The 12,801-nt window shown below is 38.1% G+C and overlaps 2 protein-coding genes across 2 annotated transcripts; both read right to left on the bottom strand.

The window, feature by feature from the left end:
• Positions 1-670: 670 nt before the first annotated feature.
• LOC117629008 lies at positions 671-1,252 on the bottom strand. The gene has a single exon (XM_034361540.1). The coding sequence runs from the start codon at positions 1,250-1,252 to the stop codon at positions 671-673; it is 582 nt and encodes a 193-aa protein (XP_034217431.1).
• Positions 1,253-3,495: 2,243 nt separating this feature from the next.
• LOC117628371 (late embryogenesis abundant protein At1g64065-like) lies at positions 3,496-4,308 on the bottom strand. The gene has a single exon (XM_034360802.1). The coding sequence runs from the start codon at positions 4,231-4,233 to the stop codon at positions 3,682-3,684; it is 552 nt and encodes a 183-aa protein (XP_034216693.1). The 5' UTR covers positions 4,234-4,308; the 3' UTR covers positions 3,496-3,681.
• Between the last annotated feature and the right edge of the window lie 8,493 nt (positions 4,309-12,801).

Raw genomic sequence — 12,801 nt, 5'->3', positions numbered from 1 at the left:
AGCCTACTACTCTTTGGCCCCTTGGCTAGCTTGCTTGCATGGAATGAATAGGCTTGCTTACTGGCTTACCTACTTGAACTATCCAGCATAAAGCAGAGATGCCATACTCTTCTTTCGTGCACTATGCTTGAGACATAGAATTCGGAGAAAGAAATAAAGACATTTGCAATTGGCTAGGACAGTTCCCTACACCGGCGAATTCCGACACTCACTGTACTCCCCACAGCTTTCGCCTACTGAGCTTGGGCTGGTAAGCTCTGGGGCCAATCTCCTAAATTGGCTACTAGGTTACAATCGCTTGTACTAAAAAACTAACACTAAAAATAAAAATGGCTACTGTGTTTTTCTGTAAAAATTATACTAAATTTCACTTTTAATCCCAGTAATTTAAGTGAAGTTTCATGAAGAATCTTATAATTTTGATTTGTCAGATTATGCCAGTGTAGAACATCCAAATTCAATGCATTTGTTGACGAAAATGGCATCCAAAATTCTATCAAATCAAGAAAATTATTAATTAATAACGAAAACAAATACCATTATAACTCTATAACAAATCCAATCGCCACACAGATACAACGAATGAAAAGAATATGAAAACCCACAAATCAAAAACTAACTAGTCGCATCCAAATGCGGAAGATGCAGCCTGGATGCTTAGCTACTTCGCTCACTTGCATTCTAAAGATTTGAGGGTCTTGGCTGTCACATCAAAAGCTATGGTGCAGTTCATGTTGGCGGCCTTCTTCTTCTTCATGATGAACATAATTGCAACTTTTCCGTTCAATCTTCCTACGCTGTTGAGCGTCAACACCCCGCTGCTCAATTCACTTCCAAAGTTTGAACCAGTTATTGCATTTGAATTCAAACTCACCTCCGCATTTCTTTTTATGGTCGAAAGCCATCCAGCCTTGCCCTTTGCGATATCAATTACTGCCAGAGTCGCTCCTTGGTGTTGAAACGTGATATTGGCAGCATTGAACTTGTAGGAACCCCAGTTGGCTGAGTTCTTGATCTTGATTTGGGTTGTGAATTTCGTGTCGAATGAAGGCGCTGCCGAGTCAGATACGAAGCTTTCGACGTTGATGTTGCCTAGCCTGAACCTGGGAGTTTTCACTTTCATGACAGTGAGACTCATTGTGGTGATAACTATGACCTGAAACACAACGAAAATAGTAATATAGATGGCCAATTTGATTTTCTTCTGGCGTTTCAGCTCGTCAGCGGAATGCAAAGATTCTGCATCACCCATGTTGATTTCTTTTAGTGGAAGGAAGGAAAGCTTCAAAAGAAAATGCTCTGCTTTTTCTCTGTTTCGCTCTGTAAAATATGAAGGGATGAGAAAGTGTATTGATTGTGAGAATGTTGGTGAGGGCTGTGTGGTATTTATAGACAATTTGGCTAATGAGTTAGTTGCAAGAATAATATGGAGGTGTATGTAAACTTCCTGGAAATTGGAATCAAAACGAGCAAATAATTAATTGGGTTGTAATTTATTGACTTCCAGAAGCCATACTATTATTTGAGAACGTGACTTGAAACGCTATTATACTATTATAGATTTGCTGCGCATATTGACCCTTTGAAAATGTGAAACTGATAACTTGATAAGGAAAAGAACTACAGAATAATAGGGAGCTCGGAGGGTTTTAAAGACTTTTCCCTTTGTAAACTATGTCATGGCATGGCATTGGCATAAAAACTTCATCTCACACGGATTATTATTGTTGTGAGCTCCTCATGGGAATGATTTGACCCTCTCTAGTCTCTAGAAGGCTACAAGTCAGAACCTCAAACTATGCGCGTTTGGTTACATTTTGGCATTTCCAGGAAAGAAATTTCAGTTGCGTTGACACAAACTAAACCACTATTCAATCAGATTGTCCAAAGTTCCAATTTCTTTCCTTTTCTTTCTCTGGTGGCTTGTAAATTTGTAAAGAACACTCCTTTTACAATCAATCACTTATGTGCCCAAATAAACTCGTATACAAGAGGTCGTGAAAATTAATCGTTGCCTTATAACCTGAAGAATCGGTTTTCAAAAAGGTTTGATGAGGACCAAATATGTACACATCTGTATGCTTACAAGATTTTTTCTTTTTTTCCGTTCGAAAACAAGGATTGAATACGAAAAGTGGAGAATATATACCAATTTGAAATATACCCCAGATTTTGGAGAATATATCATTAAAGAATTTTATGTAGTTAACCCTAAATTATATTGATCACATTTTTGGACTTGAACCAGCTCAACTGGACCGGTTTACATTCCTTCTATCTTTTTGGGTGGGGTACTCTTGAGGTTTTACATTCATAGTACGTAGCACATAAACATGGTGGACAATGAACAAAGCTTGGATGATTATCTACTTAGAACCAAATGAGTTCAGAGACAATTAGTTGACCCTGAATGATTTTCCAATCCAGATTCAGCTCCTCTGCATATTTATTCAAAAATGGAGAGAGGTAGGGTTTTGCTTGTATAATAATATTTGGCCAATTGAATAATTGAAATCCAGCAAACGCCCAAAAAAATTAGGTTTTCTTTTTCTTTTTTTTCTTGTTTTCTAATATGAGAACTTTTATTCAATCTTTTCACATTTAAAGTTTGAAAAAGTAATGTGTGCTTATATTTTATCATTTCACACATAAAGTAATGAAACAAGACACAAAGACCACTTGCCTAATAGAACAGATGTATAAGAATGCTACTTTAAATCTTGGATTGCTGATTCTTTTTTTCTTTTTTTCTTTTTTTTTCTGTTTTTGGGCAAAATTTAATATTTGATTCCTTTAGCGCATTTCCACCATTCCCCTCGGCCCGAGCAAGAGGCCCCCTAGGCCCTCAATCCCGTTTCCAACTTTCAAATCTTGCCAGGTCAAGAGCTGGGTTCCACCAACTGGGGCAAGACTTACCTGGGCAAGATGACCTAATGTTGACGCCATTGTGGCGTCAACAGCCAATTTAAATAACAAAAAAATTGAAATAATTAAATAATTACCAAAATACCAAAATTTTCAGATTTTCTTTTTTTATAAATACCTAGCCATATTCTTCACTTCCCACACCAAAACTTTATACAAATTCCTCTCCTCATATCTCATGTGAATAGTAGTTGTCATTGGATTGCCACGGCAATAGGTGGAAAACCAACAAAAAAATTGTTAGGACAGAAACTATTCATATGAATAGTAACAACTCTTGCCTCTCCTTACCTTTTGCCATGACAAATGTTACCAATTAATTTAAGGTTGGAGGCAGCCAACAGTGACAGCCATACTTTATGAGAACAACTCCAAAGAGGCAGAAAAACTTACTTATAATGCAAGCAACTTTCTTTTTCTAATGGAGAAAATTGGGGCCTATATTAATTAACTCAATTTTCTTGGGGAGCAAGTAACATATAATTCTGGACATTGATTTATTTTATTTTTTTGGTCAAATAATTCTGGACATTGATTTGATAGACCTTTCATGCAACTTAAGCCTTTCACTACCCAAAAAACAAAATCCATATGAATATAATCTTTTTAAAAAAATGTACAATCAATATAACTCAACAATCCATATGCCAACTACAAAGAATAGGTGAAATACCCATAAGTTATAAAATTAAAAAAATTAAAAAAAAACACTAACAAAAACAAATATATATATCACACAGACAGAGAAATTTTTGATCACTTGCACTTCAAATCCTGGACAGCACGGTTGGCCAAATTAACTGACATGGTGCAGCTCATTTTGCCAGACTTATTCTTCTTCATCACCTTCATCAATTGAACCTTCCCTTTCAATGTGGCCTCACTGGTCAGAGGCACTAGACCTGAGTTCATGTCACTTGCAAGGTTTGTGGTTCCTGTAAGATTGTCTGTGTTGATGCTTATGGTAACATCGGTTCGCCGTGTCGATCGAGCTTTGGCTCTTCCCCTAGGGACATCAGCCATCCCGATTGCCTGCCCTGCATACAAGATTGTGACGTTGCTGTTCTGATACTTGAAGTGACCAAAGTTAGTGTTCTTCACAGAAAATCTGGTGACCAAGGTGAAGCTCAGAGATGATGAGTTGGAGTTGGTGGAGCTGAAATTCTCTGCTACTGCGCTACTAAACCTGACTTTTGGGCCCTTGATTTTCATCACGGTGAGTGCAAACACTGTGATGACTATGGCCTGAAACACAATGAAGATAGCAACATATGCTAGGCACTTCCTGTTTTTCCCTTCTCCTTTCATTTTGTTTTAATAAACTTTGTTTCTCTTTGTTCTTGGTTTTTGGTGCCAAAGATTTGCAAAAGACTTTGAGGAGGTGGTGTATTTATGAAATTCTTGTGGTGTCAGATACTTCAAAACAGTTTGAGAAATGCAAATGGAGACGCGTGTTGACATTTCGAAGCGTGTTTGGAAGACTTTTGACGGTGTTCTATCAAATATCTCCACCATGAAAACGGTTTTTGTTTAATAATCTTTTTAGCTAGTACTTTTTCAGATTTTTAATTCCTTGTACGCTTACGACCAACAGAGTACGGAAAAGACAATTCAAAATAGAAAAGGTTGTCACACACACCATCTCTGTAAATACTAAGAAAACTCAAACTCAAACTCAAATATTTTCCTCCAATGCAACTATTCAACTCTATATACAATAATTTTTTCTCCCAACCTGCAATTTCAAAATTTGAGTCTCCAGTTGTATTATTTGGTTAACAATTATTTTAACCTCAATTCTTTTTGTTTATCTTATCTTAATTTAGTTTTATGAACATTTTAACTTCAAAATATACAAATTCGGAAAACAAAATTTTGTTTCATAAATATGAATGAATTGTGGGTATTTATAGAGTTTTCTTTTTCTTTTTTTTTCTTTTTTTTTTTTGGGGGGTTGGATATGATTTAGATTAATTAATGTTAACACTTTGATCGTTGGATCTTCTTTTACTGTTAGGTTTATTTAGACTAAATCTAAGGATGGGAGTGAAAGTTATAAAACATTGCAAAGGCTTATAAGGAGTTTACTACTTCTTCCATAATCAATTGATTTTGGGGTGGAACCTCAACTTCCTTCATAAGATAACTGCTAGATTTTCATTTCAAAAAATATTTTGAATTATGTTATTCGATCGCAACGGTCAGATCATCTCAGCGTCAAACAAAGTTAAAGATGCCTTGCTAGTTGCGGACAAAAAATGTTGTTGATGCTAACGAGTGATGGTCTGATTTTCTCCCTCCCTTTCACGTAGATTTGGTCTGCTATTAAGTGAAAACCACCATTTGGGTTGGACCGGAATCATTTTTGCTAGTTTGCCCGAACTGCATTGGGTTGGAGATGGTCTGGAAAGGGATTGATTGGTTGATACTAAATACCAATAATTTACAATACTTTTCAAAGATTATCTACTCAAATTCGATCAAATGTGGACTAAATAGAGTTTTGACTTGTGGGTTTTAAAGAAAAGAAAAGAAAAACATTGGGGATTGTCAAGTGGGACTGTGGATAGGGTAGTATTCCACGTAAAGATGCCAATTCTTATCTTCTGGAAGAGAAAGACGCCTTGAGAATATTACAAGTTGACGACTTAGCGTGTGGCGCGTGACTACAATTAACATTATAGATATCTTGTATCATAAGATAAACATATATAGGAGACTATCAAGAAAGGCTGTCATGTTGGAAACGTCCGTGAAAAAGGCATATGGACAAAAATGGATGGGGCTGTTTCTGCAGCAGCCTTTGTAGATCGTCAAACATTAATTTGAGCTCAGTATGGAGATGGTAGGGTCAAGTTATTATTGGGTTCAATCGCATTTGTGTTGCCTTACTAACAACAAACAGCACAAGCAAGCAACCTCATGGTCCTTATCTTTTCTTTTCTTTTGGTCTAGTGTGTCCATATCTATAGTCTCTCCATTCTACAATCATCCACACATCATTCTAACTATATGTAATTAAAGAAAGGAAAAAGCTTGGCTGTTTAAAACTCGGGTGGAGCTCCATCTCACAATGTAGAGTTTAAAAATATATATATATTCATTATTACTTCAATGAGCACATAAGTGCCATAACCTATTGAAAAAAGATTTTTCTATACAATGCAAATTATAATAACGTAGTTGCAACAGTTAAGTTTATGGGTTTATCTTCCTCTATGTAAACTTAGTGTTCTCCACGTATAGTATATGGCCTGGATAGGGATCCAATACGGGGCCTATACTCGATCTTCTGGGGGTGAGAAGTATCTTGTAGGAGATCTGCACTCTAAGAACAGTTTGTCAGAATAGGAGCAAACTAGGGTTGATCCCAGTTGAGCCCCCTCGATGGTTAAGTTAGAAGCTATTTGGTGGTAGAGTAATTGGATCTAAAGTTTACTGAACGAGAATATTTTATTCCCTCTTTGTCCAGATATTGGTGAGGGGTATTTATAGAGGAGAGGAGGAGAGATTAAGATATCTTCCCTGGGCCCCCCTAGTGGGACTCAAATCACTCATAATGGCTTTTGTTCAGATTACCAAGCTGTCTAACATAGGTCAACAAATATGACGACACGTGGCTTTTGATGGGAAACCCATTAAATGATCCCTCACCATCACTAGCTTTTGCTCATTGGGGATCAGAAGGAGAGGTGACACGCGGCCTTGGATGAGAGGTGCATTTAACTTATCGCCACCCCTTGCCAAGCTGTTCACCAGGCACGAGGAGTGATTGACTTGACAGGGGTCCGATTAAGCCTGCATGCCATAAATGCACTTATGGCCAGACACAGTACTACAACGGTCAGGTCAGTGTTGGAGTGGCCTAGCGCTGACTAGTACCCCGCCTCGTCAACTTTTGGATGGAAGGCCTTTTATCCGGCACCTGAAGCATCATATATGGTCGGGTCTGTGTACGGGCTACCTAGCCATGAGATGGTTACATGTCGTTCTATGATAGGCTCGGCTCATCGTAGCAGTATGATCCGTTAACACTCTACTTCACATTTAACCTACCTATTTTACTATGGTATGGACTAATTACATTCAATTACATTGTGCTCACATCCAACAGAAATAAACCTATTGATGAAAAGAAAAAATATTCGTTCGAATTGATGAAAATATTAAGTATTCAACAAGATGTTTAGTTCTTATTGTTGTGGAATAATCAGTATAGAACCAAAATAACATAATAATAAAAACAAACGAAATATATTTTATATAAATATAATTGAATCAATACAACAGTAATATAAATTGTGGAATACTCACTTGAATTGTAAATAGAGTCCTGCAGAGTTGCAGTGTCCTTTAGACAGTATTTCCCCTCCCCAAGGCCCATCTTTTGACAATTAATTTTATTTATTTATTTATTATACAAATATATATATATATAATCCAAGCTCAAATCATGATGAGGCCCAACTTTGCCTCCACTAGACCCATACTCTATTTAGTATTTCTAAAGTGTTGGTGCTTATAACCCATGGAAGGAAACAACTCCCTTCCAATGTGGGACTAAATGCAAGTGCGTTTTCCTATACAAACTCTAACAATACCCCACATTTGTATAGGAAAATTGCAACGTGCGTATTTGAGAGAAAACTTAGATATAACACACATCAGGAGAGGTGTCTTTTGGACTTGAACCTACCCTAGTGAATACTCATCGGATTTACTAGGCGACGCAGTGAATATAAAATCTTGAACTGTTCACCTATTGTAGTAAACCGAGACAGCAAGTATCACATATGTTACATCTTAACATACCACTTATTTCTACGTTTGTGTTCATTTTGGTCCTGAACAAATCCTGGATTCATAGGAGCTTTAGATAATTTAGCCATCTCATTCTCATAAATGCGACCCCACATTTACTCCTACATAGGTAATGTTGACTAAGAATAGTCTGCTCTATTCCTCTTGATTTCAAGAAATCAACATCATTAAACTTTCGTACCCTAATAGACTTCTTGCAGACAACACACTTCTTTCCATCATAGGAATGAGATCTGTGTTGGCTCTTTTTGAATTATGCCTAACCAGTTTGCCTATTGAATCTAGACCATGGGATCTCCAATCAGCTAGGTTAGGTTTCCGTTAGACCGATTCATTTATTGAATTGGCTGTAATCTCATTCCCCTCGATGTTAATTTAATTTGCTCTCTTCACAAGCCTTTGGTAAGCAGATCCGCAAGATTTTGTCTTGACTTTATATAGTCAATAGAAATTATTCCATTTGAGAGCAATTGATTGATTGTATTATGCCTTCGTCTAATATGTCTAGACTTTCCATTGTATACATTATTTTTGGCTCTTGCTCGAGCAGCCATACAATCACAATGTATACAAACAGTCGTCACAGGCTTAGGCCAAATAGGAATATCCTCCAAAAAATTCCTTAGCCACTCGGCTTCTTCACCAGCTTTATCTGAAGCTACAAATTCCGATTCCATTGTTGATCGGGCTATGCAGGTTTGTTTACTAGATTTCCAAGATATGGATGCTACTCCTAGTATAAAAACATATCCACTAGTGGAATTTGTTTCTAAATCATTTGAAATCCAATTGGCATCACTATATCCTTCTAGTACTGGAGGATATTTGGTATAGTGTAATCCATACTCCAAAGTGTAACTCAAGTATCTCAAAACTCTAATCAATGCTTTCCAAAGATCATGTCCTGGATTACTTATATACCTATTAAGTCTACTCACAGAATAGGCTATATCAAGTCTTCTACAATTCATAATGTACATAAGACTTCCAATGATCTATAAATATTTCTTTTGCGAAATAGATTCACCTTCATTCTTCTTTAATTTGCAATTTGCATCAAAAGGTGTTACAACATGATTACTTCCAAAATGACCAAACTTCGTAAGAATAATTTCTACATAATGGGACTGTGTTAATATATAACCATCTGAATTTCTTTTAACTCTAATTCCAAGAATCACATCAGCAAGACCTATGTCTTTCATGTCAAACCTGGAGTTTAACATTTTCTTGGTAGAGTTAATTATGTCCTTGTTTGTCCAAATTATGAGCATGTCATCTACATACAGACACTATAACTGACAGGACCCGAATCAAATTCCGCTTTGGAATTCGAGTCGAACCCTGTGCGTGTCCGACACTTGGCAAATGTCAGGCACAAAAGACCTATTTGCCCTTTTTCCTTAAAATTTTAACTTTGACTTCTACCGAAATTTCGGCAGAGTCTCCCCTATATTTCGTTCAATCCCAAAACTTACACCTGTTAAAACGAGCATAGTTATCTAAACAACCAACAGCTAGCACTTCAGTAAACATGCCAAAAGTTCCATTCTCGCTCTAGGGCAATATATCAAAGCAATTTTGATAATCTACGGATCACTTCATTGTTTTACATACCAACACTTTTGAACCAGAAGGCGCAGAAGTCACGATGGCCCGGTGGTGGGTGTCTTGTGCACGCTACAGCCTGGGGCGCAAAACAGTTGAAAGTGTGAGTGGACCAAAAATAAAGGTTCATAAAATATCTAAGAATGTACTAACCCCCATTGTAAGAATAGTGAAATAAATCTATATACGTATTCTGCATTTAAAGCATACTAAACTCAAGGCATTATATGTAAATCATATTCGAACTCGATAATTCTCGCATAAAAGCAATGAAATCAAATACAATTGAGTAAAACTGAATATCTAAACTATCTTTGAAACATCTTAAAATCCACGCAGTTACATACTTATAGAAATATATGCAATGCTTTCAAGAGCAATAAAACTTGCATGAAAGCATTGAAATCCAAATTCGCATAAAAGCACTGAAATCAAACCTGCATAAAAGCAATGTACTCAAAACTTGAATCAAATCGCTGCAATCAATCAAAACTACCACTCGGATGTACCCATGTAATTCCGTCAATTCCCCTGGCAGGTCTCGGCGACACACAGTCTATCTGAGCCGCAAACTGGCAGGATACAGGGGACTATAGTCAGCCTGATCCGCTGGCATGTCTAGGTGACACAAAGTCAACTCGAGCCGTTCTGGCAGGATTCAGGGGACCGTAGTCAGCCTGATCCGCAATCCTGGCAGGTCTCGGGGACACACAGTCAGCCGAGCCGCAAATCCTGGCAGGTCTCGGGACACCAAGTCAGCCGAGCCGCAAATCCTGGCACTCGCGGTCCGAGCGTCCCCGAAACTCGTGAGGCATTGTCAAGTGCACTGACAGAACTGTAAATAGACTGGATGTCCATAGACATCGGTCCAACTGAGGGTAATCACCATAACTGGGTACATGGTGGTTTAAATAACTATTTTTAGAAAAGTCTGATAATTAACTGTAGTTTGATAAATCTGAGCTAGGCTGCTATTTCTGTATCATAAATCTCAAAGTCTGCTGTCTATATAACTTTAGCATGTTCAACTAAGCAGTATAGAAATAAAGATATTTTACGGCACAATTCATGTTTGGAAAACCTCCAATAAAACTCATTCAAGATCAAATAATGAAATTTATCCATATAAACTCATTTATAAAAACTCATTTATATAAAACCAATATAAAATCATTTATATAAACTCATTTATATAAAATCATTTATGGAAGAAGGTCCACTCACTCCTGGTCCGAGCTCGCTAGACCTCCTGAAGGTCTCTCCTGCGGGTCTGCCTGGTCCTGGTGCCTGGGTAAACCATCATGAATATTCAATTAATAAAACTGCTCGGTATAACTTTTTAAGTAAAACCCTGACCCCCGACTTGTAGAAGTGCGTGCACTAACTTTAAAGTCATTTTCCTGCCCACTTAGGTATTTTAGATATTTAAAATCGTCTAAAAAGACTCGAGACTTCACTAAGCGATAAACTTCCACCTTGGTCGATACGGAACCCTGTGGGGTTCACGACCTCCAATGACCAATCTAAGAGTTCTTTTAAGTTCATCACCTTTAAGGAACCATATCCTGCAAGTTTGGTCTGAAACTGACGATCGAATTGACCACGATCGTAAAATCATACAATTTCCAAACCCTAGCCTCAGGGTTCGCAATTTCGGAGTATCCGGGACTCCGATTCACGATCCGTCGAATCCTACTCGATTCTGAAATTATCTGGAACAACATATCCAAAATTGAGCGCGATCCAACGATTCGGTAATATTGAACCTGGGAATCGCATAATATGGAAAATCCGTTCGGGGCTCAAACGGAATCCAAATTGAGATCCGCGAATCCTACGCGCTCGTGACAACATAAGGATCGCAACAAGACACAGTGCCACTGCACCACCCTCACCCACGTGCCCTAGCACGTGCCGGCAGCGATGGGTGTCTAAAGCGATTTCGGCTCACCGGAAAAACTTCAAACCACGGCTCCAAACTCCTACCCTAGGTAAAACACCATATTTGGAGACACTTTTGTTCTTGAACCTACCCCAAAAAGTGGCTGGAAGTGGCCGAAAATGGAGGCCAAAAATCGGCTGAAACTTCAATCTCAAAAATTCGATGGCTACACTACGAATCGATCTAATCCGACCCAACAGGCAGCTAGAACAGCTCGAGAGGTTCAAGATTCATACCTGGGTCGACGAAAATGGTGGCCGGAGGAGGGAGATCGACGGCGTTGAAGTTCCGGTGAGTTCCCGTTGCTTTTCTGCATTTTTCGGCCAGCACAGGCCGTGCCGCCGGCGTGGAAGGGTCGGGAAAGGTAGGGGACTCGACGGCGGTTCCATCGCCACCTGTCCCGTGGCCGGTGGTGCCCTGTGGCGGGGCCAGCAAGCTCTGGAAGGCGGCAGGCCAGTTTCGCGCGAGAGGAGAGAGAGGCTGGCTGGTTTTATAGATCCAACTTCGCAATATTTACGGTTATACCACTGAGAATCTTTTGACCATAACTCTCTCGTTACAACTCCGATTTGGGCCCACTACGTGTCTATGAACTCGTTTCACCGTGCTCTACGCAATGGCGCAAGCGGAATTGTCAAATTCCTTCTCGAACAAAAAGTCACATTTTTCTTAATAAAATATTACGAGGGCAAAATTGTCTTTTCACAAAATAAAATATTCCTTAATTATGAATTTTTGGTTTGAGATATTACAATAACACATGCATTCTTATCTATCTTGATATAGACACATTTATCACATTCGTTTATTTTAAAACCATGTGTCATCATAGTATGGTCAAATTTTGCATGCCATTGCTTTGGAGCTTGTTTTAGTCCATAGAGAGACTTTACAAGTTTGCAAACTTTTTTTTCTTGACCTTTTACTACAAACCCCTCGGGTTGTTCCATATATATTTCCTCATCCAACTCTCCATTTAAGAAAGCAGTTTTTACTTCCATTTGATGTATTTCCATGTCATAAATTGACGCTATAGCAATCAACATCCTTATTGATGTTATTCTTGTCACGGGTGAGTATGTGTCAAAGAAATCTAAGCCTTCTTTTTGACGGTATCCTTTGGCTACCAATCGAGCCTTATACTTATCAATTGTACCATCTTCTTTTAATTTCTTCTTAAAGATCCATTTGTATCCAATTGGTCTATTACCAAGTGGTAAATCAACCAATTCCCATGTATGATTTTGCATAATGGATTCAATCTCACTATTGATTGCTTCTTTCCAAAATGGAGCTTCTGGACTTGATATCTCCTCTTTATATGTTTGAGGGCTCAGCTTCAGCTATCATAGTCAAGAAATCTAGTCCAAAATATTTTGGTATTCTTGTCCTTTTACTTCTTCTGGGTTCTTGATCTTGTTCATTTTCTTGAACACTAGAGGAGGTAGGATTACCAACATCTATTCCAGAATTATCATTTATTCTAGAATCATCAATAGTTCTTT

Source organism: Prunus dulcis, chromosome 5 (genome assembly GCF_902201215.1).
Source record: "Prunus dulcis chromosome 5, ALMONDv2, whole genome shotgun sequence".
Taxonomy (NCBI): domain Eukaryota; kingdom Viridiplantae; phylum Streptophyta; class Magnoliopsida; order Rosales; family Rosaceae; genus Prunus; species Prunus dulcis.
This window is presented reverse-complemented; position numbering and strand designations above follow the sequence as displayed.

Coding starts and splice junctions, on each gene's coding strand:
- LOC117629008 (XM_034361540.1), bottom strand. CDS start 1,252: ATGGGTGATGCAGAATCTTTGCATTCCGCTGACGAGCTGAAACGCCAG.
- LOC117628371 (XM_034360802.1), bottom strand. CDS start 4,233: ATGAAAGGAGAAGGGAAAAACAGGAAGTGCCTAGCATATGTTGCTATC.